The sequence below is a fragment of the Solanum dulcamara genome, chromosome 12, assembly GCF_947179165.1.
Source record: "Solanum dulcamara chromosome 12, daSolDulc1.2, whole genome shotgun sequence".
Classification (NCBI taxonomy): Eukaryota; Viridiplantae; Streptophyta; class Magnoliopsida; order Solanales; family Solanaceae; genus Solanum; species Solanum dulcamara.
In genome coordinates, this window is record NC_077248.1 from 61263586 (window position 1) to 61289453 (window position 25868).

The 25868-nt window shown below is 34.9% G+C and overlaps 3 protein-coding genes across 3 annotated transcripts; 1 reads left to right on the forward strand and 2 right to left on the reverse strand.

Moving 5' to 3' along the window:
• The first annotated feature begins 5581 nt into the window (after nucleotides 1-5581).
• On the forward strand, nucleotides 5582-20420 carry LOC129876702 (uncharacterized). Its single transcript, XM_055952196.1, has 11 exons — nucleotides 5582-5883; nucleotides 8138-8288; nucleotides 8396-8465; nucleotides 8575-8703; nucleotides 8790-8853; nucleotides 8944-9031; nucleotides 10012-10096; nucleotides 10343-10399; nucleotides 14714-14821; nucleotides 19214-19284; nucleotides 19842-20420. Exons 2-11 carry the CDS (start codon nucleotides 8185-8187, stop codon nucleotides 20284-20286), a joined length of 1221 nt encoding a protein of 406 aa, XP_055808171.1. The 5' UTR covers nucleotides 5582-5883; nucleotides 8138-8184; the 3' UTR covers nucleotides 20287-20420.
• LOC129876703 (uncharacterized) lies at nucleotides 14871-16658 on the reverse strand. Its single transcript, XM_055952197.1, has one exon. The coding sequence runs from the start codon at nucleotides 16269-16271 to the stop codon at nucleotides 15498-15500; it is 774 nt and encodes a 257-aa protein (XP_055808172.1). The 5' UTR covers nucleotides 16272-16658; the 3' UTR covers nucleotides 14871-15497.
• A 1356-nt stretch (nucleotides 20421-21776) lies between the features above and the next one.
• LOC129876734 (cytochrome P450 703A2) lies at nucleotides 21777-24740 on the reverse strand. Its single transcript, XM_055952232.1, has 3 exons — nucleotides 24445-24740; nucleotides 23234-23943; nucleotides 21777-22496 (listed from the first exon to the last, which is right to left on the reverse strand). Exons 1-3 carry the CDS (start codon nucleotides 24713-24715, stop codon nucleotides 21816-21818), a joined length of 1662 nt encoding a protein of 553 aa, XP_055808207.1. The 5' UTR covers nucleotides 24716-24740; the 3' UTR covers nucleotides 21777-21815.
• Between the last annotated feature and the right edge of the window lie 1128 nt (nucleotides 24741-25868).

Genomic DNA, 25868 nt, shown 5'->3' on the forward strand with positions numbered 1-25868 from the left:
TCCTTGAAATTATTCTTGTCAAACTATTTTAATGATAAAGATTGAAGTTTGATTTGTTGGCCCATGACCTTTCTTTCTTGAGTTAGATTGTTGATTTGGAATTTGTCCACCAAATATTCTCTTTATTTTAAGTCTTTCGCTGATTGAATGGATGAACGGATGTCTGATCAGGCTATGTGGTTTGCTTGGGAGTCAGAAATGTTTTTTGAGTGTCGATTACGTCTAGGGTACCCTCTCGGGGCGTGACACCACATTTCCACCCGCGAATATGCTCCTGCATCAAAAATATCACAAAAAGGGTTTTAAAAAATATTCTGAATTACTTTCTCACCTTCTGATTCTTGAACGCCACAACGAACTGCTAATGAAAAATCATGATAGTCGATCCGTTGGTTCTTTATCATTCCCTGAAGTGAATCAGATAAATTATAACCAACGAGAAAGAGGTCATGGCTCCAGTCGTGGTCATGATCGAAGAAGAAATTATAATCTTGATGCTCGGCTGACACCGAAAATGATCAACAGTACGAAAAGAATAGTGAAAAGCCAAAAATTTTACCAAAGAAAAATTCATAAAGTATATATCATAGATGTAGAGGTATTGGGCACTGGTCATGGACATGCCGGTCATCAAAATCTCTGGTTCAGCTATATCAGGCATCCTTGAAGAGAGTAGAAAATAATCAAGAGATAAATTTTATCTCTGAAGATAATATTGAGCCTATGTATCTGGATGTAGCTGATTTCTTTAACTTTTTTAGAAGACAATATGAATATTGATAAGCCTAATAATATTTAAATAATTTTCTTTTTTATTTGTGTGTACTAAATGATATTTCTAGTCCATGTAAATAAATAAAATTTATGTAATGAGCCATGTATTAATTATGATATTTATTTTATTTTATTTTTAAGAAAAATATGAATATGCCTCAAATTTTGTTTGGATCAACAATCAATCACGAATATATTTGTGTAATTGATAATGGAACAACTCATGTCATTTTTAAAGACAAGAAATATTTTTCCAACTTACTTAGAAGAAAAGCAACTGTTACTACAATTTCTAGTAATTAAAAAATAATTGAAGTCTTCGAAAGAGCTACTATATTTCTGCCTAACGGGACAAAAATTGTTATAGAAGATGCAATATTCTCTTCTAAATCCCCAAGAAACTTGTTAAATTTTTAAAGATATCCGCAGAAATGGATATCATATTGAGACACTAAATAAAATAAATACTGAATATCTTGGTATAACCAAGAGTGTCTCACGCCAGAAATATATTTTGAAAAAAATTACCAACTTTATCGTCTGGCCTATATTATGTAAAAAATAGTACAATTGAAGCACATTTGATCGTAAATCAGCAGTTTACTGATATAAATACATTTGTGCTATAGCATGATCGAATAGGTCATCCTGAGTCAATAATGATGAAACGAATCCTTAAAAATTCAACTGGACATCTGTTAAAAGATCAGAAGATTCTTACGAATGATGAATTTTCAGGTGCTGCTTGTTATCAAGGCAAATTAATTGCCAGACCATCGACCTTGAAGGTTGGCATCGAATCTCCTGGTTTTTTAGAGCGTATACATGGAGATATATATGGACATATTCATCCATCTAGTGGATTGTTTAGATATTTTATGGTCCTAATAGATGCATCATCTAGATGGTCTCATGTGTGCCTCTTATCATCTCGCAACCTGACGTTTGCGAAGTTGTTTGCACAAATAATAAGATTAAGGGCGCAATTCTCAAATTATCCAATTAAGGTCATTCACCTTGATAATGCTGGAGAATTAACATCCCAAGTTTTAATGATTATTGCTTATGAATTGGATTAAAAATTGAACATCTTGTTGCTTATGTTCATACTCAAAATGGTCTTGCAGATTCATTTATTAAACGCCTACAATTGATAGCAAGACATCTATTAATGAAAACAAAATTGTCAATTACTATTTGGGGTCATGCTATCTTACATGCACCAGCACTTGTACGTCTCAGACCGACACATTATAATAAATACTCTCCATCACAATTAGTATTTGTACATGAGACAAATATAACCCATCTAAGAATTTTTGGTCATGCAGTATATGTGCCTGTAGCACCGTCACAACTTACAAAGATGAACCCTCAACGAAGGTTGAGCATATATGTTGGGTTTGACTCACTCTCCATAATTCGCTACCTTGAACCGTTGACAGGAGACTTAGTTACTGCTCGATTTTTAGATTGTCGGTTTGATGAAATAATTTTTCCGCCATTAAAGAGAGAGAAAAAAGACCCCACAAGAGAAATTGCGTGGAAGGTTTCATCACTATCTTATTTTAATCCACGTACCCGCACATGTGAGCAGGAGGTCCAAAAGATCATCCACTTACAGAACATAGCAAATCAAATGCCAGATGCATTTACTGATTTGAAACGGATAAATAAGTCACATATCCCTTGTGAATGTGCCTATCCGAATTGATATTCCAAAAGGACCATCTACTAGTATCATAACTTCTGAATCTCAAACACACCTAAAATGTGGTAGAACATTTGGTTCAAAGGATAAAATCCTAGAAAGAGAAGCGTAGGGAATAACAAAAATGATACTACAAAAGAAGTCATCGAAGAAGGTCAAGATTTGAGTAATCTTGATATTCCTGAAAAAATCAGTGAACCCGAGACTCAAGTGAATGAAAAAATTTCAATAAGTTCTACTAGTGATGAGATAAATTTAGATCGATCGAAAATTATGGTGGATAATATTTTTGCATACAATGTTGCAATTAACCTCATATAAGATAGTGAAAGTCTTGAGCCTAATTCCGTCAAGGAATATTGACGTAGATATGATTGGCCAGAATGACAAAATAAAATTCAATCAGAATTAGACTCACTTGCTAAACGTGAAGTTTTTGGACCTGTAGTCCAAACCCTTGAAGGTGTAAAATCAGTTGGCTATAAATAGGTTTTTGTGCGAAAACGAAATGAGAGAAATAAAATTATAATATACAAGGCGCGCCTTGTTGCCCAAGGATTCTCTCAAAGATCCGGAGTCAACTATGAAGTAACATATTCACCTGTTATGGATAGAATAATATTTCGATATCTCATAAGTTTAGTTGTACATAAAAATCTTAAAATACATCTAATGGATGTAGTTACAACCTACCTTTATGGTTCACTTGATAATGAAATTTACATAAAAATTTAGAAGAATTAAAATTGCCTGAAGCATGTACTAAGTTTCGGGAGATGTACTCAATAAAACTGCAAAGATCATTATATGGTTTGAAACAATCAGGACGTATGTGGTATAATCGCCTTAGTGAGTACTTGATAAATGAAGAGGTCCAAAAGGTGATTGAATATCTAAAGAAAGAATTTGAGATGAAAGACCTTAGAAAGACAAAACTTTGTCTAGGTCTGCAAATTGAACATTTAGCAGATGGGGTCTTTGTCCATCAATCTACCTACACTGAGAAAATCTTAAAATAATTTTACATGGACAAAGCACATCCATTAAGTACTCCAATGGCTGTTCGATCACTTGAAGTAGAAAAGGATCCATTTCGACCTCCAGAAGAGGAAGAATAACTTCTACTTCCTGAAGTACCATATCTCAGTGCTATTGGTGCACTTATGTACCTTACTAAAATAACCAAGCCTGATATAACATTATCTGTTAATTTGCTGGCAAGGTATAGTTCATCCCCAACGCGAAGGCATTGGAACAATATCAAACATATTTTGTGATACCTAAAAGGTGCCATTGATATGAATTTGTTTTATACTAACAAAGGTTGTGCAGACCTTATTGGTTATGCAAATGCAGGTTATTTATCAGACCCACATAAAGCTCGATCTCAAACAAGCTATTTATTTACACACAAAAAACTGTTATATCATGGCGATCTACAAAGTAGTCTATTATTGCTACTTCTTCAAATCATGCTGAAATAATAGCAATTCATGAAGCAAGTAGAGAATGTATGTGGTTGAGATCGATGATACAGTTCATCAAAGAAAGCTGTGGCCTGGAAAGTGATGTCAAAGTACCCACAATTATATTTGAAGACAATGCCGCGTGCATAGCTCAATTGAAAGGTGGTTTCATAAAACGAGATAGAACGAAACATATTTCACTAAAATTATTCTTCACATATGATCTTTAGAAGAATGGTGATATTGATGTACAACAAGTTCGTTCAAGTGATAATCTTGCATATTTATTCACAAAGGCATTACCAACATCAACTTTTGAGAAGCTAAGGTATAAAGTTGGAATGCGTCGTCTCTAAAATATCAAATGAAGTTTTAATTAGGGGAAGTAAAATATGCACTGTACTCTTTGTCCCTTAACCATGATTTTTTTTTCACTGGATTTTTCTGGTACAGCAATCAAGGCGTATTATCAGATTTGTGTACTCTTTTTCCTTCATTAGGCTTTTTTTCTACTGGATTTTTCCTAGTAAGATTTTAATGAGGCACGACATCTATGGGAGTTCAGAATAACTATATATATTTATTCTTTCACTAGAATTTTTATTTATGGACATTTAAGGGGGAATGTTGTAAAATAAATTGGATGTCCCTTTCTTCTTTTACTTTTCCTTTTTCTCTTTTTTCCTCTGCTTCTTTTTCTTTCCTTTTCTTCACGGGTTGTCCCCTCCTTCAATTATTATCTTCGACCTATAAATAAGGTAGCGTAGAATAAAAAAAACATAAGAAATTCTCTCAATCCTCTCAATTCTCTCATTCTCTTATTCTCTTTTTCTTAATAAATTGCTAAGTTAATTTATTTTATAAAAAGATTAAAACTGTTCAATACGTATTTAATGTACTACTTTGAACTACCTATAAAAATAAGGGGACCATTTCTATTATTTTTTCTAACTATAGAAATAATTTTAAAACTTAACATAGGATATTTGATGAAGACTAAAGATACTAATTTTTAACAAATTTAACTGATCAAAATTGTTCAGTACATATTCAAGGCACTACTTTCAATTACTTTTAAACATAAGGGGACCATGTTTGTTATTTTTCTCTAGGTATAAATATAAAAATAATTTAAAAAATTAACATAGATAAATATTTTAGGATTTAATGAGACTATGAGCCCATTTGGATGAGCTTAAAAAAAGTAACTTTTATGTATGAAGTGCTGAAAGTTATTTTTATAAATAAGCAGTTGAGTGTTTGGATAAAAGTGCATAAATAAAGAAAATGATGTGAATTTTAGGGTTAAAAGAATAAAAATGGTAGTTTGAAATTTAGTAAAAATATAAGAAATATAAAAGTAATTTCTATGGTAAAAAAAAATGACTTTAAGCATTTAGAAAAAAAAAGTTAGGAATCCTAACTTTTCATTTTTGACTGACTTTATCTTTTTTCTATTATTTTGATCAAATTTAACAAGTATAAAATGCCAAATAATTGATGGAGATAAAAAATATTCACTTTATAAATCCAAATTGTTCAGTAATACTTAAGGTACTACTTCGAACTACCTTAAAACATTTAGGGACCATTTCTGTTATTTTCTCCAAGTATAAGTATAGAAACAATTTAAAAACCTAGCATTGGTAGATGTAAAAAGGATTGACGGTAAAACAACCGTTCGCCGCCTCCTTGACACCGTCGCTTCTATAAAACCACCGTCAAACTCCATGAAATCCGGGCAGCATCTCCATTTACACTGTTAAATTCGAAAAGTATGACCACGGTAAACCAAAACAGTCCAAAGTCACCCTTTCTTCACCTACAGAATCCCAGCCTTTAACCTACTAACGGCATTTACTAAACACAAGGTCCAGCAGCTCCGTTTGGCTATTTCTGGCAAGGTTTCGGTCAGTCGAGGTCACTTTACGGGTATGATTTTTGACTTTTATGCCTGATTTAAGCTTGTAATCTGAATTTGAAGTTTATGACTGAATCCATAGCTTGTCTTAGTTACAGGATTCGCAATTAAAAATTATGCATACTTAGTGAATGTTTACTATAAACACAGGACTTAGCAAAAAATACTGGGTTTGGCCGAACGCACAAATAATACTCTAGCTATGCCCTTGCTTGTAATGTATATCGTGTTGATTTGAATCGTGTGGACATTTTAGATGATGAATCAGTCTATTATTTGAGTATTGTATATTTGAAGACGCTAGGATGTTTTTCTATTCTGTTTTCTTCACCACCATTGTTGAGAAATGTAGTCAAGATTCCATATGTGACTGATTTCCTTTAGGGAAATACGTATGTCTCTTTGGATAATATGAGCAGAATGCTAATGAAAGCGTGCTTCATCCCAACTTGGTAGTTGCCAACATTCTTTATATCTTAATTCTCTTCCTCTCGACCATCCTTTGTGAATTCCATCTACAACAAGTTGTAGATTCCCTTGGATATCATCATAATTCCTATCCATTGCAAATTTAAATCATTCGATTTGGATTTGTGAGATTGTTTGCTCAAATGATAAGGTCCAGAGCGCAATTTCAAGATCATGTTGTATCTGTGCATGCTTTAAGCACACATGTGACCATCTGCACTAATAAAATCAGATAATTGAAAACCGAAAATGTTATGCAGGTATGCATACCTCTTTAATTTTAAGGTTTGGAATTGACTGGAATAAGCTATTGAATTATTGGCAATTAATAAGATCTTCGGTGATTAACTAGGTTGACCCAAAACAGACAAAATTTTAGCCATATGTCTCTAAACTTCAGCCATATGAAACTTTAGACATTGAGTCTCAAGTTAGACCGGAACATCAATTTCCCCATCTATCCTCATTTCGAAATTACTCACTCAAACATGAGCAATATTTCCAATACTACCAATAAATCCCATCGATACCCGAGTTCACCACGCGATCACCTTGAATATGCCATTAAAATTTTATTAGCCTAAGGTGTTCCATATACGTTAAGTCACTCCCATAAAACTTTGTTATCCTAATCCCTTGTTCCTATCATTCATAAATATTGTCGCGATATCATGTCAGACACGGATAGTTCACGCCTAAGGTGTTCCATATACGTTGAGTCACTCTCATAAAACTTTGTTATCCTAATCCCTTGTTCCTATCATTTATAAATATTGTAACGATATCATGTCAGACACGGATAGTTCACGCCTAACAACGATTTGATTTCAGAATTACACTTTTAATCTCGTACCACTTTATTTTGTCGAATATTCTGACTATGTTGACCCATACTTTTAGGTTTATGATAAGAAGCACAACATAGGGATTATTTCGTTGGAACTCCCACATTGGATTTGCTTCACATATATTCATGCGATTGAAGCAGTCAGCAAGGTTGCTACCTTGTTGAACTGGAACCTGGTTTAGAAATAATAGACAGAAATATAAGATGAGAAAGCAATGCAAGCGCTTTTGAAAGCAAAACTGAATCTGTAATTAACATTAAGTACAGATGCATCAGTTTACTTCTTTTTTTTTTGGGGTGGGGTGGGGGTGTGTGACACGCTATTGCAAATTATATAGATGCCATGATAGATTTTTTGGGCTCTTTATACTTACCGCAGTGATGCTTTGCTCCCTCTGTATATACCTTTACATCACTTTCTTGTATCTTGGATTTTCAATGAAGTAATCTTTATCAATCAAAAGAAAATGTATAAGATTAGGAACAAAAGCATAAAAACAAGAGAATATAATCTGTATATTCATCAATGCTGTAGCAGGAAGATTTTTCATCTGGGAGTCTACTTCAGCAACTAGTGTCTTGAACTTTTTGATGTTAATTTCAGCATCCTCTTCTTAACTCTTTAGTAAAGCATTATTGGAAATTTTCGAGTAAGGTATATGCTTATTGCTTGGTAAAGAAGAGAGAGAAAATACAAATGCAAAAGGCAAGTCCATTGATTGATTTTAAGTTTAATTTCCTTATTCTTAATTCATGATTGGAAGTAACGATTTCTAAGTAGTTGCTGCCAGTAATGACAAAATTTGCTATACACAGCTTTTCATTAACTCTTTGCCCTTACATTATTTTAAAGAATGATAATCCTTGCTGGAACCCTTTTTTTTGGTTATTTTGTTACTTTACAGAAACATATTAGTTTTGTCACTTCAATTGATTTGTGTATTAATTAGGTTACTGGTGAGACACGCCGTGCATTGTAAGAAATAACAGAGTAGTGATGGAGAAAGAAGAAGAGCTACAAGAATCTTCTACTCCTTGCTTGCATTTAGTCTCTGCTTTCCTCGCCTGTGAATCCCCCGATTTTGTTATTTCATTTGCCAGGTTACTATTTTCAATCCCTGCTCATGTTAACTAACACCAAATATAGTGTAATTGCAATTGCACTCTAAGTTGTTTCTTTTGACTGAACAATATGTGAATTACACTAGGGATTTTGGAGGTGGTTCCATTACGGAAAGAGTGCAAAGTTTCATATGGAACGTATGTATCAACAAATCCGTAAGTTCATTACGCCTCTAACTGTCTAGTTAAAAAAAATTCTTTCCTGAATAGAATTATCTCTTGGGGTAGTTTTATTTGATTTTTAATGAACTTTTTAATGCTGCAGGATGTAAACTGTAATTTGCCTTATTTGAAGAGATTCTTAAAGAGGCTCATTGTTGAAATCGAGTCAAATGGGGATGTTGTTTTGGATGAGTTATATGAAAAGTATATGTATTGTCTGTCTTATGTGAAGGTAATTAAAAAATGCTATCAAAAATGATTGTTGGAGTTTAGCATCACCATGTAACCATTGGGAAATTGGCCTCCTTTTGTTGCAAGGATGATGAATTGGCCAAAGGAAGCACAAGAATGTTAAGAAGATTTTCGTTTCTATTTCCCAAGGGTGGGGGATTTTTTCTTTTCGTTCCTTCTTTTTAGAATGATGTTCAGCTACTTTTAGTAACATTGAGTGTCTAATTTTTGGTGTACACAGATTGTTCACAAGCCTCGAGGTGTCAAATATTTAGGAAATTGGAAGTCACGTTGCAATGTTCACTTAACATGCTTGAAGGTGATACAGGGTATGTACTGTCCCCCTTTTTTTTTTTTGACGGGAGTTGACTTGTTCAAGTATATGCAACCCCTAGGTTCTTGAATCTGGTTGAAAGATACTTCCATGAGCATGTTTTCGGAAATTTTATATCCTTGGATGCTTTGTAATTTTCTTATGGAGATTCTCTTATTGCAGCTGGGGTGTGGGAATGAATAACAAGCTTGTTGACAATCTATATGTCTAAGCTCTTCCTTAACCCCCCTCCCCCCCTTTCTTCCTCCTTAAGGTGGTGTCAGGGCCAATTGTTAATCACCTCGGCTAATCCACTTGGTACCTGCTACCTCCCACAAGTATAGAATAACTTCATCCACCAAAGTTAACTCAAATGAAAGAAATCACCTAAGTTTTATATTTTCGGTTTCTCTTTGATGGGATTTGAATCGTGGACTTCAACTTTCAATCCTGTATGCTTAAGCTTTACATTGATATCTACCAGTAGCCTATTTGGAAAGTTAAAAGTGCTTATTTTAGAGATAGAGTTTGAGTGCCCAAGACTTCTCACGCAGGGGCTCGTGGTGGAGTTGGACAATGATATACTTCCCAAGCCCCTTCTTCCCAGCTTCCTTCCCTCGCTCGCAGGCTCACCGCTCATGACACAAGGGACAACACGAGGATGCCTGGGAGTTGATCAAAATTCCAAATCTGTTTTTTAACTCCCTTTGGCCACTTAACTGCTTCAACCACTTCTAACTTGTACCACAATAATGTTCATGTATTCCAATGACCTCACCATTCTCGTTTGGGTGCGAATACTCCTCAGAGTCACTTTAATCACATTGTTAGGCATTTAATCAGCCCGAAAAAATTGATTATACTTTTGAGGCTTTACAATAACTGCCTGATATGGTGAAAGATTTCCTTCTTTGTTATTTTTTAATTCTGTGCAGACATTCTACTCCAGTGTAACGGCTGATCCATTTTTTCCTCTGTATTTCTTGGTTGAAGCAGGTGTTCAATTTGGCCATCAGGTCTGTTCCTTTCAGAGTTCATACTTTCTTTTCCAGAAGTGTTCTCAGACAAATGTTGTCTTGAGGTGAGATAGCTTGTAGAAGTATTCATCTGTTTATCTTGGTTTATCAAATTGTCTTTTTGCAATTGGTATTAGGAAAATTGAAATTTCTAATTCCTTGTTCTTTGTGGATTTTGCCAAGGTTAAGTATTGTTGCTCTTAATCCTTTTTTTGTTTGTCAGTTGGCAATGCTCTTTTACGTGTGTAGTCAGCTTGATTTATATAATAACAGAGTTGCTATTTCTTGTATTGAATCTATTAACAAAGCAGGTTGGTTCGGGTGTTGGATTGGTCGGTGTCTGTCTAGCTCAGGCAAATTGCTCCAAGGCACGTTTCCTTTTCCATTCTGTCTATTTTTTCTGCGAATGCCTCTTGTTTTTTCTCAAACGCATCACATATTCTTTCAATATCTCTTTCTCATTTTGAGCTTTACTATGTGTGTTTTTGTTCAAATCCGTATGTAGATGGGATCATAATTTTGTATGTTCCTGAAGAAGAAGGGTCCGCACGGAACAATTTTGGGAATCATTTTTCTCTACCACTAACTGTATTTGAGGCTACAATTGCTTTCATCTTCTCTATTCAATATGCCTCGTCTTTTATTGAAAGTGGCTGGGAAGATTGACTGGACATATGGTTTTCTTAAGATTGTGAAGCATGTAATTGGTAATGATTAGATGTAATCTATCAATTTCCTAAACTACAATTTGGATCAAGTAACCCATGCTCTTGTCACCCAATTGGAGCTAAAAGTGAATGCGAAGCTCTCTTGCAATCATGAACATTTAGTCTTATTTTTCCATAACATAGTTTTGCCATCATAAATAAGAATTAATGCATTCCAAGTGGTGCCTTTTTGTGCTTAGTCTAGTAAGTTATTAAATGGTATTTACATCCTATGATAGATATAGTGGCCATCCTCATTTTAGCTACTGACCAACAAACATTTTAGAAACTTCGGTTACTAGTATTCCTATTGTTAAACATACTAGTCTTCTTATGAATAATACAACAACACCACCAACAACATATTAGTGTAGTCCCACAAGTGGGGTATAGGGAGTGTAGAGTGTACGTAAACATTACCCCTACCTCGTGGAGGTAGACATGTTATTTTCGAAAGACATTCAACTCAAGTGCATCAAATCAAAATAGTCATGAACCAGGAAATACGACAATGAAGAAAACATGACAACTAATATGGAAAAAACACAAAACATATAGAAAAGGAACAATAACGTCATATGATAACATTTATCAATGAAAAAAGAAATTGCATGAATAAGGATAATGCTACGACATACATGACACTCCAGACTACCATTAAGCATACTCCCATCGAAAAGTAAGACAATGCTCAATTACCTACCAACCTTCTATCCTAATTTGCGACCTCCATACCCTCGTATTTAAGGTTAGGTACTTGAAGTTGTTGTTGCATCATGTCCTGTCTAATCACTTCTCCCCAATACTTCTTCGGCGTACCTTTACCTCTCTTCATTCTTACCATATCCAACCTCTCACATATCCACACTGGGACATCAGCACATCTCCTCTTCATATGTTCAAACCATTTCAACCTCACCTTCCTCATCCTGTCTACCACAGAAGCTTCTCCTACCTTGTCCTGGAAATGTTCATTCCTAATCTTATCTCTTCGAGTATGCCCACACATCTATCGCAGTATCCTTACTTCACCTACTTGCATTTCTGAATATGAGAGTTCTTGACTGCCCAATGCTTCATCCCATACAACAAAGTCAGTCTAACCACCATTATGTAGAACTTACCTTTAAGTTTTGATTGTACCTTTTTATCACACAAGACTCTTGTGAGAAATATAGGAGAAATATTATTGAATTGTGTAAGAACAATATTACACAAAGAACCTATTTATAGACACTATAAAAGAATCATTTTCCAAGAAGAATACTATAAACTATTTATATTTCTATTCCTATTCTAAGTAGGATATTATAATCTATTCCTATTCTAAGTAGGATTGTGTAGACCTATTCCTATTCTAACATTCCCCCTTAAGCTGGTGCATACAAATCATCTGTACCTAGCTTATTACAAATATAATTAATACGAGGACCAGTGAGGGACTTGATGAAGATATTTGCAAATTGATCACTTGTCTTCACAAACTTTGTATCAATATCTCCCAAGAGTATCTTTTTTCTGAAAAAGTGACAATCAATCTCAATGTGCTTAGTCTTCTCATGAAACACTGGATTTTATACGATATGTCGATAAAACACAGAGTGATAAATTCCTAAATTGCAATGTTGAAATTTCCAAACCAAGCTTGAAAAGACTGTTTCAGACCATAGATTGACTTGAGAAGACTGTTTCAGACCACAGAGTGACTTACACAATCGACATACAAAGGCTACCAGACTCCCCCTGAGCAACAAAATCAGGTGGTTGCTCTATATAGACTTCTTTCTAGAGATCACTGTGGAGAAAAACATTCTTGATGTCCAACTGATTAAAAGGCCAAATGGAGAACGACAACTATAGATAGAAAAAGGCGTGCATATGCTATTTTAGTCACGAGAGAGAAAATAGCACTGTAATGTAGTCCAAATATCTGAGGATGCCTTCTTTTTTTTTTGCGAAAGTAATTATGAAACAGAAAGAAAATATTGCAGGAAAACTCAGATCTCTCAGAAACAATGCAATGGCTGCTTAAAAATGCTCGAAATTTGGTATAAAATATATGGAACGTCTCAAAATCAAGAGATGAGTAGATCTTAAACAAGAAAGTCACCGTAAAACTGGCCGGAACATGCTCATGCCCTAGATTATTAGATTTGATGGCTGAAAATGGTCATAATCTAAGAAATAAAACTATATGGGTAGGGTCAGAATGATGGCATGACCCTACTGAGAAAGAGAATGATATGGGTAGGGTTGGAATGATGGCACGATCCTACTGGAAAACAAAAATTAATGGGTAAGTTCGGAATAATGGCACGACCCTACACATAAAAAAGTAGTCATCGGAAAAATGGCACGGTATTACGCAAATCAGATATGAAAAAGTAGTCACCGAAAAGATGGCACGGTGCTACACAAATCGAATATGAGATAGTAGTTACCGGAATGATGCACGATGCTACACAAATAGATATGAGAAAGTAGTCCGAAAAAATGCATGATACTACACAAATTAAATATGAAAAAGTAGTCACTGAAAAGATGCAAGGTGCTACGCAAATTAGATATGAGAAAATAGTTATCGAAAAGATGTACGGTGACCCAGACTTTTGCTAACATAATCATTGGCTAGACAGGCGGCATATATAAGTAATAGCCGCCCGCCGGCAGCGGAAACTCTTTAATTCTTTACCAAGATCGTAGAGGCTCTGATACCATGTGAGAAATATAAGAGAAATATTATTGAATTGTGTAAGAACAATATTACACAAATACCCTATTTATAGACATTATAAAACAATCATTTTCCAAAAAGAATCCTATAAACTATTCATATTTCTATTCCTATTCTAAGTAGGATACTATAATCTATTCCTATTTCTATTCTTATTCTAAGTAGGATTGTGTACACCTATTTCTATTCTAACAACTCTGAAGGGGAGTCTCCGTTTCAATTACCCCGCATCAATATGACGTGTGACATCATCTATCTCCACATTTCCTTGGATAGAGGCAGTAGTTGTTGATAAAATACTATTTATGCTGATATGTAGCATAAATTGTTATTAATTAAAATGTACTTTATGAGGCGCTGATCGTCATTCTTAAAAGGTTCACTTATTTTGTCAGAAATTGCTCTAAAATCTAGTATTGTTGCATCTCGATTTTGATGATGCAACAAGCCTCATAATAGTATTAATTTGGTTCTATGTTACAACATCAACAACAACATACCCAGTGAAATCCCACAAAGTGGGGTCTGGGGAGGGTAGAGTGTATGCAAGCCTTACCATTACCTCTACGAGGTAGAGAGGCTATTTCCGAAAGATCCTCGGCTGAAGCAATTCAAAGAAGTAATCAAAGGAAAAACATGACAACTAATAGCAAAGTAGTGCGAGCATATTTGCAAGGAACTGTAACAACAACAAGAAGGTGCGGTCACCTAAACACAGTAAACCACAAATAAAATCAGCTATCAAAAGCCAAAAACTACATGAATACGCTAATATTACGGCCGACATGGAGCTCTATACTCCCACTTAGCCAAAGACATGAATAGGCTAGTAATAAGACTAACCTTCTACCCTTATCCGCGACCTCCATACCATAAGTTTCAAAAGTTTTCCTTTTCTTTCTTTACTCTATGGCCCAATCAAATAGTTTCACATAAATTGAAATTGGGGAAGTATTTAATCATGCACTATGATGCAGAAAACACAAACTGATATTAGATATGCAAATATAGATTTTTTTAAAAAAAATTAATTCTAAATTTTATGTTTGACGACCTATTGGTAAGAATCTGTCCATTTTACCATCATTTGATGCTAGAAGTCTCTTTGAAAAAGAAAGAAGTTTCAGTCTCGTTTAGCTTCTTGGTTGTTGAGAACTGCACCTGCAGTAATTTTTCTTTCTGTTTATTTGTTACCAAAAGGGTAATGGTTAATTTAGAGTCTTCTCCATATAATGATGCAGATAATACTAACAGATGGTGACTTATCAACTTTAGCAAACATGAAGCTCAACTTGGAGTTAAATCAGCTGGCCGCTGATATGTTAGGCCAGACACAAAAAACCAACACGGTTAGTGGTCATTAATTTTTGCTGATTTGTGTGTCTTTCCTGATCTTACTATTCTTAACTTCTTGCCGTTCTATTCTGTATTTATGAAAGTTCGCTAGTTTGACAATCATAGGCTTCTTGCAAGCCTGTTTGGGTAGAACTGGTGGAGATTTGTGTACTTGCTCTATAATCTATAACCAAAAGAAGTATTGAGGAAGCACCTGTTGACCTGATTATTGAACAGTAAAATCATATTAATTTTTCAGTTAGGCGTAATTTATGCGTGTACAACAACAACAACAACAACAACCCAGTGAAATCCCACAACATGGGGTCTGGGGAGGGTAGAATGTACGCAGACCTTACTCCTACCAAGGTAGGACGGCTGTTTCCTGGAGACCCTCGGCTCAGTAAAAGCATAAATGCATAAAAAATGTTAGATAAGAATAGAAAATTAAAAGCTTTATGAAAAAAACAACAAACAAATAACGAATAGATAACAAATAAATACAAATAAATAAAGACTAATAACAAATAACGATTAAATAAATAATGAAAGCGTCACAGGTAAAATTGAGTAATCAAAGCATAGAAAGTAATAAATAATAACAGAAATAACAGAAATCAGAAGTCAAAGCGCAAGAGATCGTAATGCACTACTACACCTATGAATAGAGAAGAATAACGAGACTATGAACTAGACTTCTACCCTAATGTGGGTCCTCCACACCCTCCTATCTAAGGTCATGTCCTCCGTAAGCTGTAACTGCGCCATGTCCTGTCTAATCACCTCTCCCCAATACTTCTTCGGCCTACCCCTACCTCTTCTGTAACCATCCATGACCAGCCTCTCACACCTCCGCACTGGCGTATCTGTGTCTCTCCTCTTCACATGTCCATACCATCTCAGTCGTATTTCCCGCATCTTGTCTTCCACCGAGGCCACTCCTACCTTGTCCCGAATAGCCTCATTTCTAATCCTGTCGCTCCTGGTGTGCCCACACATCCATCTCAGCATTCTCATCTCAGCAACTTTCATCTTTTGAATGTGAGAAGTCTTAACTGGCCAACACTCCGCCCCATACAGCATAGCCGGTCTAACCACCACTTTGTAGAACTTGCCCTTAAGTTTTGGTGGCACATTCTTGTCACATAGCACTCCGGAAGCGAGCCTCCATTTCATCCACCCTACCCCAATACGATGTGTGACATCATCGTCAATCTCCCCGCTGCCTTGCATGATAGACCCAAGATACTTGCAACTACTTCTCTTTTGGATGGCCTGAGCACCAAGCCTAACTTCAACGTCAACCTCCTGAGGTGTCTCACTGAACTTGCACTCTAAGTACTTTGTCTTTGTCCTACTCAACTTAAACCCTTTAGACTCCAAGGTATGTCTCCAATCCTCCAGCTTAGCGTTAACTCCGCGGCGAGTCTCATCGATCAGGACTATGTCATCCGCGAAAAGCATACATCATGGCACCGCACCTTGAATTTATCGCGTCAATCCATCTATCACCAAGGCAAATAAAAAAGGACTAAGAGTTGATCCTTGATGCAACCCCATCACCACTGGGAAGTGCTCTGAGTCCCCTCCTACTGTCCTTACCCTGGTTTTGGCTCCCTCGTACATGTCCTTGATCACCCTAATGTATGCCATAGGTACACCTTTAGCCGTCAAACATGTCCATAGTATTTCTCTTGGGACTTTATCATAAGCCTTTTCTAGGTCGATGAATACCATATGCAAGTCCCTCTTCCTCTCCCTATGCTGCTCCACCAGTCTCCTCATAAGATGGATGGCTTCTGTAGTTGAGCGTCCCGGCATAAATCCAAACTGGTTCTCTGAAATAGACACGTCTCAATTTCTTCAACAGTACAAGGCATTAGTTTTTTGGGTTCTCAAAGAAATTTTTTAAAATAATTTTATAACAATGGTTTGCAGGTCAGTTTGCGCACGTATCATCCATTTCATCGTTACCTGCAGTCTCCCACCAATACAGGCACTATGTAACTCCACGTCTCCACCCACTAAGGATTAGCTAGATTTGAACCTACTCTAGTCTCCCATGGTCTTCATTCTACCTTCATCGACCGTTGTATTGCACCTTTGGATATGTTCGCCAAGAAAACGGTTGATATCCAATCATGGAAGTCCAAATAGTTTTGAAGGTCATTTACCATTTTAGTTGAATCGATGTTTTAAGGGATGAAAATCTTAATCAGTATTATGCTTATCTACTTCTGCATACTGCACAAAGTATATATATATATATAAAAGGAAGACAAAGAACAAAGAATTCAGAGTGCGGCCAAGCAGTTTATGAACTCATAGTGCTGACTGTTACTGGCTTTCTTTATTTCCATCATAGTTGCAAATATATTTGTGAATGAAGTTGAGCATCTAACCTAAACCTTAAGGCAATGAATGGAGTGGTGTAGGATATTATAAACTCTTTTGGAAACCTTTACACAACCAACAAGGGACTAGTATTGCATTCTCTAACACTTCCCGACATGTGTAACCTCCTTTGAGGGTTTACACATGCATTTTTTTTTTTTTTTTTTTAAAGTAGAGAGAGAGGAGGCCCAACAGAAGTAAGCCTGGAGTAGAGGAAGGTAGATTAGGCTCATTATGCTAATGAGTGGGCCTAGAGTAATGCCGGTGGCTCGATGATTGAATTGAGAGAGAGCTAAAGAAGCCAAAACAACCCCATCGATTGGTTGAGAGAGAGAAGCCTAGAGTGACAAAAGATGAGAGAGGAGGTTGTGAAAATGTCTGATAAAGTTTGGCTCTGATACCATGTTAAAGAATCTGAGTATCCAATCCAAAACCTTATGGCAATGGATGGAGTAGTCAGAGCATTATAAACCCCTTTGCAGACCTTCACACCACTAGGGTAGTAAAACATGAAGAGAGAAGGAGGTTGTGTAAGTGGGCTCAAAAAGTTTAGCTCTGATACCGTGTGAAGGAATCTGAGCATCCAGCCCAAACCCTTAAGGCAATGGATGGAGTAGTCTAGACATTTTAAAACCCTTTGGAAACCCTCACACAACCAATGAAGTTCAAGTGTAGCACTTTCTAACTATATACATTGTAATTGTAGACTTGCCTAGATAGAGTAAATTATCTAAAAATAACATTTGTATATATAGTTGGGTTGGATGAAGAATTTGTCCTTGTTGTCAGAGAGAACACCGTGTGTTCTTATTGTCAAAGCGAACAAGGTGTGGGGTCCACATTACAATACAAAAAAAGTTTTTAAAAAAAGAGAGTAATGATCGGAGAAAGAGACATTGTGGGTGCCTACTATTTTGGTTGCCAAACAAGTTGCAAACGGAAATTGCAAATAGGCAAATCTGATTGGTTGAAAGGGATGGTAGCTTTTACATTAAATAGAAGCCTTCCGTTTCATTCATTGATACACCATTTCAAAGAGAGAAATACAGAGAGAATTGGGAGCAGTTCACAGACAATGATATGAAATCTTCTGTGAGGAAAAAATGAGAGTGTGAGCTGTGTTATAGTGAGTTGGCTAAAATAAAAAAAGGTTGTTCCTTTTGAATTTGTTGTAGTCTTTCGAGACTACCAAGTGTGTTAAATTTCTCACTATAGTGATATCGTATTGCTCGTCTCGAGTATTATATTTCTCCACATTAAAAGGCTTGATGTCCTTGCTATTCACTTGTTCTTATTAATTAAGGTGGATGATATTCTTGTGTGATTATTATTTCCCAACACACCACACATGAAAACAATTGTCTCAAGATACTTATTGAATTTAAACCTTCTAAAATTAAAATAAAGTCGATGGACTATTTTTTTTGGGACCTATGAAGATTGCCTCCATGATTGGTTCATGTTGCTAGTGTAGTCCATGGAATCTTCTTCTAGTTTTTGAAATCTTTGACGGCTGGCATCCATTCACAGTGAATGTAATTGACTGCTATTGTTGGATGTTCACATGATGTATCTGAAAGTGATAAGAGTTACTTGGAAAGTGAGTAAAATTTCCAACATTTTATTGTGGTCCCTGAAAACCAAGTCCTGCGAGATGAGGACATCAAGTTTTCATATTTTTATCTATGCCTCAATCCCGTGTAGGGATAGTGTTTTGGGTATGTGCCATGTTTTTTGAGGCTAATGAGTTTTTTGTTTAAAGTTTGTCATTGAAAACTGTAGTTCCTTTTAATACAATAGAGGGCATTAGCATAAACCTGATGTTAGTGAGTTTCCAAGTTGAGCCATTTATGTATCTGAAATGTAGTTGTTTAAGCACTTGTAAACTTTTTAGTACCTTCTTGATAGTGTTTTTTTCCAATGAAGTACTTTACCTTGTTTAAAAAAATGTATCTAAAATGTCTCGTAGAGTAAGCATAATTTGCTGTTAAGACGTATCTTTTTGGATTCAGTTGCAGTGCTTGTATTTGCCATGGGAGTCTGCCGCAGAAAATGGGCTACGTGAGTTCATGCCAGATATAGTGTGAGTGGTTCCTCTTGAGTTTTTTTTTGTTAATTCTAGTACCACGGGTATTACTTTCCTTTCCTGTAATATTTTAATCTTTGAGGAATGGACCTTGCAGTTTTAATTGTTAGAAATATTGTGGAGAACAATAGATCAAAAACAGATGAATTTTAAAGGCCATTCAAGTTAAAGAGACTAAATGACCGATGCTACAGTATTTGGTATGTTATAGTAAGTTTGTGTATTGACGAGGAGTCTTGGTGTAACCGGTAAAGTTGTTGCCTTGTGACTAGGTCATGGTTTCGAGCCGTAGAAACAGTCTCTTGCAGAAATGCAGGATAAGGCTGCATACAACAGATTCTTATGATCCGACCGTTCTTTGTACCCTTTGCATAGCGGGAGCATAGTACATGGGGTTGCCCTTTTTTTAAATAGTATTTGAGTATCGTTCCAAAGGGGTTGTGGTGTTAATTTTTTAAAAAATCAGATGGATATCCTCGACAGAATTCCAAGCCTTAGTATCATGTATTCATGTTGCCTTCATTATAACCGGCTTTTGACTTTCCTCTTTAAAGTTTGGGTGCAGATGTTATATATGATCCACTGTGCCTACCTCAACTTGTTCGAGTCCTCGCAATTCTTTTGAAGCGAGAAGATCCAAACCTACATCATTTGAATAATGGTTGCAAGGACTACTGTTCACCTGACTGGAGATGTTTGGAAAGTAAAGAAACTAGTTCAGCAGGTGACCTTGATGTTTACGTCAGCAAAGAAGAAATAAATGGTGATCCTCGTGCTGAACATTTGTCACCTGGATTAGGACAAGAGCCTGTTGCATATATTGCTTCAGTAATTCGCACAATCGACACGTTCAATTATTTCCTTTCGTTGGCAGAAAAAGAGAAGTTAATTGTATCAGACATCACTGAAATGATGAAGCCACTTGACTTGCTTCCGTATGTGAAATCATACCAGCGGTCTAGTGTAAGGATGTTTAAAATTTCATATTTGTGCAAATAAGGCTACTATTTAATCAGACAGACTTAAGGTCTACTCTCTGGAAATCTCTAATTGTATTCTGTTACAGCAGGCAAAAGCTTTTTTACCAGGTACAAATAGAAATTCTTCTTTATTTGATTTGTTTCAAAGATCAATTTCCTTTTTCTTTTTTTTTTTTACTTTTGAATATTGACTAAATTCCAATTCTGACTTTCAATGTTACTATTTTCAAGGAAAATGTTAACAATAACATGGTCATATTTTATCATATTCTTCCTCTTTATGATGTTTGGGATGTTGGTTGTGAACAGATGACTTGTTTATCTGAGTTTTGATATTTTGAGGAACTCAATATTCTTAGTGGAGAAAATTTCACGCATATATATCAATATTATTATAGAAGTGGAAACCTCAAAATTAATAAGTTGACCTATATACCCTTTTAAATAGCTTAAATATCCTATATATAAAAACTATTTAATAATCAAGAAAAATAATATGATTTATTGTGTCCTCTTTATAATTAGTCAAACTATCACTATGTTTTGTAGGTTTTTCTTTCAAAATAAGTGTCATTTTAACAAAATTATCTCTAAGTTTTTCTTTTAAAATAAGTGTCTAAAATTCTCAAAAGGATGTCCACTCCAATGTAAATTCAGTATCCACTCTAGCTAAAACTTTTATTAGAATAACATACTTTTAGTTCTACTAGTTTTGGCGCATGTGTGTTGCATGCTAATGTCAAATTATGTAGTACATTATTTTTTAAAATAATATTATTAAATCAAAAATTTAAATAAATGATTATAAGGAATAAAAAAGTAAAAGTTTCTATGAATAATGGATATAAATTTTCTTATGATTAATTACTAGTTGTGTGCATATTGAAAGTTGTGAGATCAATATTCGCAAATATCTGTACCTATTAATAAAGTTAGATATAGATAAGGTGATGTGACCCCTCTCAAAGACTTTCATTTACATTTATCTTTTTTTTTCTCATTTTAAAATTTATTGTGATATGTAAAAAAAAAAGTCACTCTTAAAATCTCTTAATTACACCCCTTAAATAGTTAAAATGTACCTTCTCCTCCTTCTCCTATAATTAATTGCTTAGTTATTATTGTATTGTTGGAGTTCTTGCTTTTAATATAATATAAATATGAATAAGTATAAATGATATGATAGAGAGTAGTATAGTAATTTAATACTCCCTCTTTTTTCTTTTACTTGTCAATTTTTGACTTGACACACTTATTAAGAAATCAATTATTGATATGGTGAGTTTATCATTTTATCCTTATTAATTACTAAAGCCATAATTTTGATACCAAAGATATTAACTCTCTCAATAAATTGAGGGTATAATAGGTAAAAAAAAATAGTACTTTCTTGATTTGTTAAATTTGACAAGTAAAAAAAAAAATCAAATTAAAAAATTTTTAACAAGTAAAACAGAATAGAGAGAGTATTCAAGTTAGGGAGTTCGTGATTTCAAAATAATATAGATATATGGAAATGATTCATTTGATTTGAGTACTAATAATTAATTATTGGTACAAGTGAGCACGCAGTCTAGGCTTAGCAATAGCCATCAATGGCTTAGCTTTAGGCATAGTCATTCCATAAACCTCATTTGTGTCAATATCTTCATGCTTTATTCCATTTGGTGGACTCCAATCATAGCAATGAAACAACCTAGCCAATGCCATAAGCACCAATTTCACACCCAATGGTGCACCAGGACACTTCCTTTTTCCAGCACTAAACGGCAAAATCTTGAAATCTGGACCATGACTTATCTCAACTCTACTACTACTAGTCATCAACATGTTTTTTTCATTATCAATATTTTCATCATTTGGTGGCAAATGTCTCTCTGGCCTAAACTCATCAATGTTGTCCCAAATCTTTGTGTTCCTGCCAAGACCGTGCGTGTTGATAAACACGCGTGTCTTGGCTGGGATATAATACCCGTTGATCTTAGTATCACGCGTTGATTCATGTGGGATTAAGAATGGACCCGCAGGGTGCATTCGGAAAGTTTCACGTACTACACAACGGAGGTACTTGAGATGAATCAAGTCGGATTCAGTTACCATCCGACCCGACCCGACAACTATATCGAGTTCTTCTTGGATCTTCTTGAGGACACGTGGATGCCTAATCACCTCAGCCATTGCCCATTCATTGGTCACAGCAGAAGTGTCTGTGGCTGCAGCTATCATATCCTATAATTAAAAGAAAAAAAAATCATATTCTATGATAAAAGAGAATAAGAAGATAGTTGGGATTAGTAAGCAAAAAATAAAGCAAATAATTTGTTATAGCATGTTTAAATACATTAATTGTTTAAAATTATTTACACTATCAATGTATACAAAAATTGACATGGAAATTGGTTCGTCTTATTAGAGTTACGTTTTTGCATGAATTGTATAAAAATGTCTACACTATCAAGTTAAGTTGACCTGTAACTCTCTATATTAAGTCTGATATAATAACTTAATAGAGTAATAACATGCTAGTACTGATTAAATTGGACTAATGATGATTTATTTTTTTTACAATATTCGTGTATATAACTTAAATTTTATGTTTTAAATACAAATCAAACTTGGAAATCTCTTTTTTTAAAATTTTATTTCTCATCCAGTTCGATATCTCCATTAGGGTCTAGCTAAATTTGGATTCGCACCCGTCTCACATGGATGGGGGGGGGGGGGAGGAAGAGGGGTAAAACGCTCCCTCAGAAAGGCGACTCCATATCCAGCATGACTTAAACCCGAGATTTCTAGTTAAGAATGAAAAAGTATTTATCACTTCACCACAAACTTTGTTAGTCAAGCTTAGAAATATCATGGGCGGTAGTAGTTGTTTACCAAATGCATATATTGGATATAAGTAGTTAGAGATAAATGCATGGATAATAAATAGGTAGAGAGTTGGTATATAAAAAAAATTAAACCTGAATTAGAGCTTTAATCTCTACATCATTCATGTTTTGTTTTCCATTACCATCTCCTTCATCTTCTCCTGGAAGAGACAATAAAACATCCACAAAGTCCATTTCATCATCATCAATATTATTATTATTATTACCTTTGTTCTTTCTATGTTCTTCAATTATTCTCATATGAAAATCATCAATCCTTTTCTCTACTTCTCTCATTTTTTTCTCACAACCATAAGGATCAATCCACCTCCACAAAGGTAAATAATCACCTAAATAAATCACTCCAAGTAGCCAAAATAACTCATGTGTTACATGCATAAATTCCATTGCTTCTTGTGGTCCTGCTGATTCTGCCCCAAAATATTGTTTCCCTAATAACATCCTAGTCACATTGTTCATTGAAAATCCACCCAAAATTTCCCTCAAGTTCACTATTTGTCCTTTTTGGGCTTTGGCCCAAACATCTTTAACTAGACTTTGGGCTTCATCTGCCCTATGTTTTGCAAATGATTCAAGCCTTTTAGTTGTCAACAAATGTTCCATACAAACTCTTCTCATTCTTTTCCATTTTGGACCTAAAGGAGCCAATGCCACATCCCCACAACCATAAGCTAGATGAATGGCAGCAAGAGTTCTTGGCCTTGATGCAAAAACATCGTCTTGTTGTACAAGTATTTCTCTTATGATTTCTGGATCATTGGTGGTGATAGCATCAACATTACCTTTCAGATAAAACAGAGGCGGAGTCATGATATCAACTTTATGGGTTAAGAATTTTAGAATGATGAATTCAAGTGCTAATAGGGTATATCCAACAAATAAGCTATGGGTTCATTTGAACTCATAGATTTTGGTAGATTACTAGATATGTTAAAGAATTCATTAAATATATATAAATAACAGATTTTAATGAAAGTGGTAGAATTACGAATTTAAACTCATAAAAGTTTAAATCTTAAATCCGCCTATGTGTAGGTATATTATATTAATGTTACTTGTTGATTTAAGTTCATAAGGCATTTGCCCATCAATGTTGGAACCCAACATTATCTTAAAAATAACGTTTACTTATCACTTGTCGGCCATATTTTTGTAAAATAGTAACTGTCATTGAGTTGCAACATCCATAAGTGAATCTCCAAGTCCAGGATACTTGAAGTTTCCCTTATGAATTTGAAACTCGAAAATAATGATTATTTGTGAATTTTTCTTCCAAACATTACCTAGTCGAAGGTAGACCAATGGCCCATATTTTTCGCAGAAAGACGCCATGTCTCGATGAGGTAATTGCCCTAACTGAAAAAGGTTGCCTACAATAGGCCATTGTTTTGGACCAGGAGGGAGTCGATTAATTTCTCGTTTCGACTTGTGGATGAGTGAAAAATGCAGTAGTTCGGAAATAAGATATGCGCCAAGAAGGGCTACACAATAATTGATCAAATTAAGAAGATATGTGCAAAGAAGGACAATAACAAAACTAGTCAAGTCAATCATTTTTTAATTATTTGTCAAGAAGTTTACAAAGTCTTAATGGGGGAATATATTGTTTAATTCTAATTTATAATCTTTTTTGAGCGATTAAGAAGCCCATCATCTTTGCATGTTTCAACTACAAGTATTAATCTTGAACTCACGCTTTTTTGCTTCCTCAATTTGCACAATAAGTTTGAAGTCACATTATGACTTTTGTTAAAATTCAATTATAATTATTTGTACCGTTAGTGAATGCTCTTGACAACAATATTATAGGCTATCATCAAAGCAGGACTTTTGTTAAAATTCAATTATAATTATTTGTACCGTTAGTGAATGCTCTTGACAACAATATTATAGGCTATCATCAAAGCAGGACGTAAAATGGATAGATTGAGCTGAATTTGAATAGATAAAATGGAGGAAATCAAGAAAAAAAAACCTGATGTAACATATTCTACTCCCTTATTATTCTTTACAGTGGTACTTTTAATAATTGCAAAATATAGTGGGCTTATAAAAATTTATATTATATAATATACACTTATAAACGTATTTGTGTATCTAAAATTCCCGAAGAAAAATATTTTTTAATGTTCTCATATTTGATTGACTTAAATGTTGTGAAATATATTTTTCAAATTGACTTATTTTTCTCTAATTAAGAAAATGACTTTCCTACCTAAAGTTGAGGCAAATAATTTTTCAATTATTCCTTAAACCTCACCGTCTTGAAATGATCCCTAACTCAAAACCCGACTTTCAATCCTAACTTGGGACCCACACCCGACTACAATCCCTACTTAGATTTTAACTCTCGACTACGATCCCGATCTTGGCCAAGAAACTTTCGATTCCGACTCAGTACCTAACTCCCAACCTCGAACAGGACCTGACTCATGCCTCCAACTTAGGACCCAAATCTTGACCCCATTGCTAACCCTTACTTAAGACCCAACTCTTGACCCCAACTCCCAAATCTAACTTAGGATCTAATATTGACCTCGATTCGAGAATCGAATCTTGACTCCGACTTGAGACTCGACTTCTAACCTCAAATCATGACTTGACTCTAATCCCAATTCGAGACCTAACTCGACTCTCAAACTAGAGGATATAAATGTTAAATAAAGTTAAATTAAATGAAATGTTTATTTATTATGTCAATTTATTT

What these genes read in the sequence shown, in the direction of transcription:
- LOC129876703 (XM_055952197.1), bottom strand. Translation starts at nt 16,271, where the DNA reads ATGCTTTTCGCGGATGACATAGTCCTGATCGATGAGACTCGCCGCGGA.
- LOC129876702 (XM_055952196.1), top strand. Translation starts at nt 8,185, where the DNA reads ATGGAGAAAGAAGAAGAGCTACAAGAATCTTCTACTCCTTGCTTGCAT. An exon ending in ACGTATGTATCAACAAATCC is followed by an intron (nt 8,466 to 8,574) that starts GTAAGTTCATTA and finishes TTAATGCTGCAG; the next exon opens with GATGTAAACTGTAATTTGCC. An exon ending in ATTGTCTGTCTTATGTGAAG is followed by an intron (nt 8,704 to 8,789) that starts GTAATTAAAAAA and finishes TTTTGTTGCAAG; the next exon opens with GATGATGAATTGGCCAAAGG.
- LOC129876734 (XM_055952232.1), bottom strand. Translation starts at nt 24,715, where the DNA reads ATGATTGACTTGACTAGTTTTGTTATTGTCCTTCTTTGCACATATCTT. An exon ending in ATTGGTCTACCTTCGACTAG is followed by an intron (nt 23,944 to 24,444) that starts GTAATGTTTGGA and finishes TTTATCTGAAAG; the next exon opens with GTAATGTTGATGCTATCACC. An exon ending in AGATTAAAGCTCTAATTCAG is followed by an intron (nt 22,497 to 23,233) that starts GTTTAATTTTTT and finishes TTTTAATTATAG; the next exon opens with GATATGATAGCTGCAGCCAC.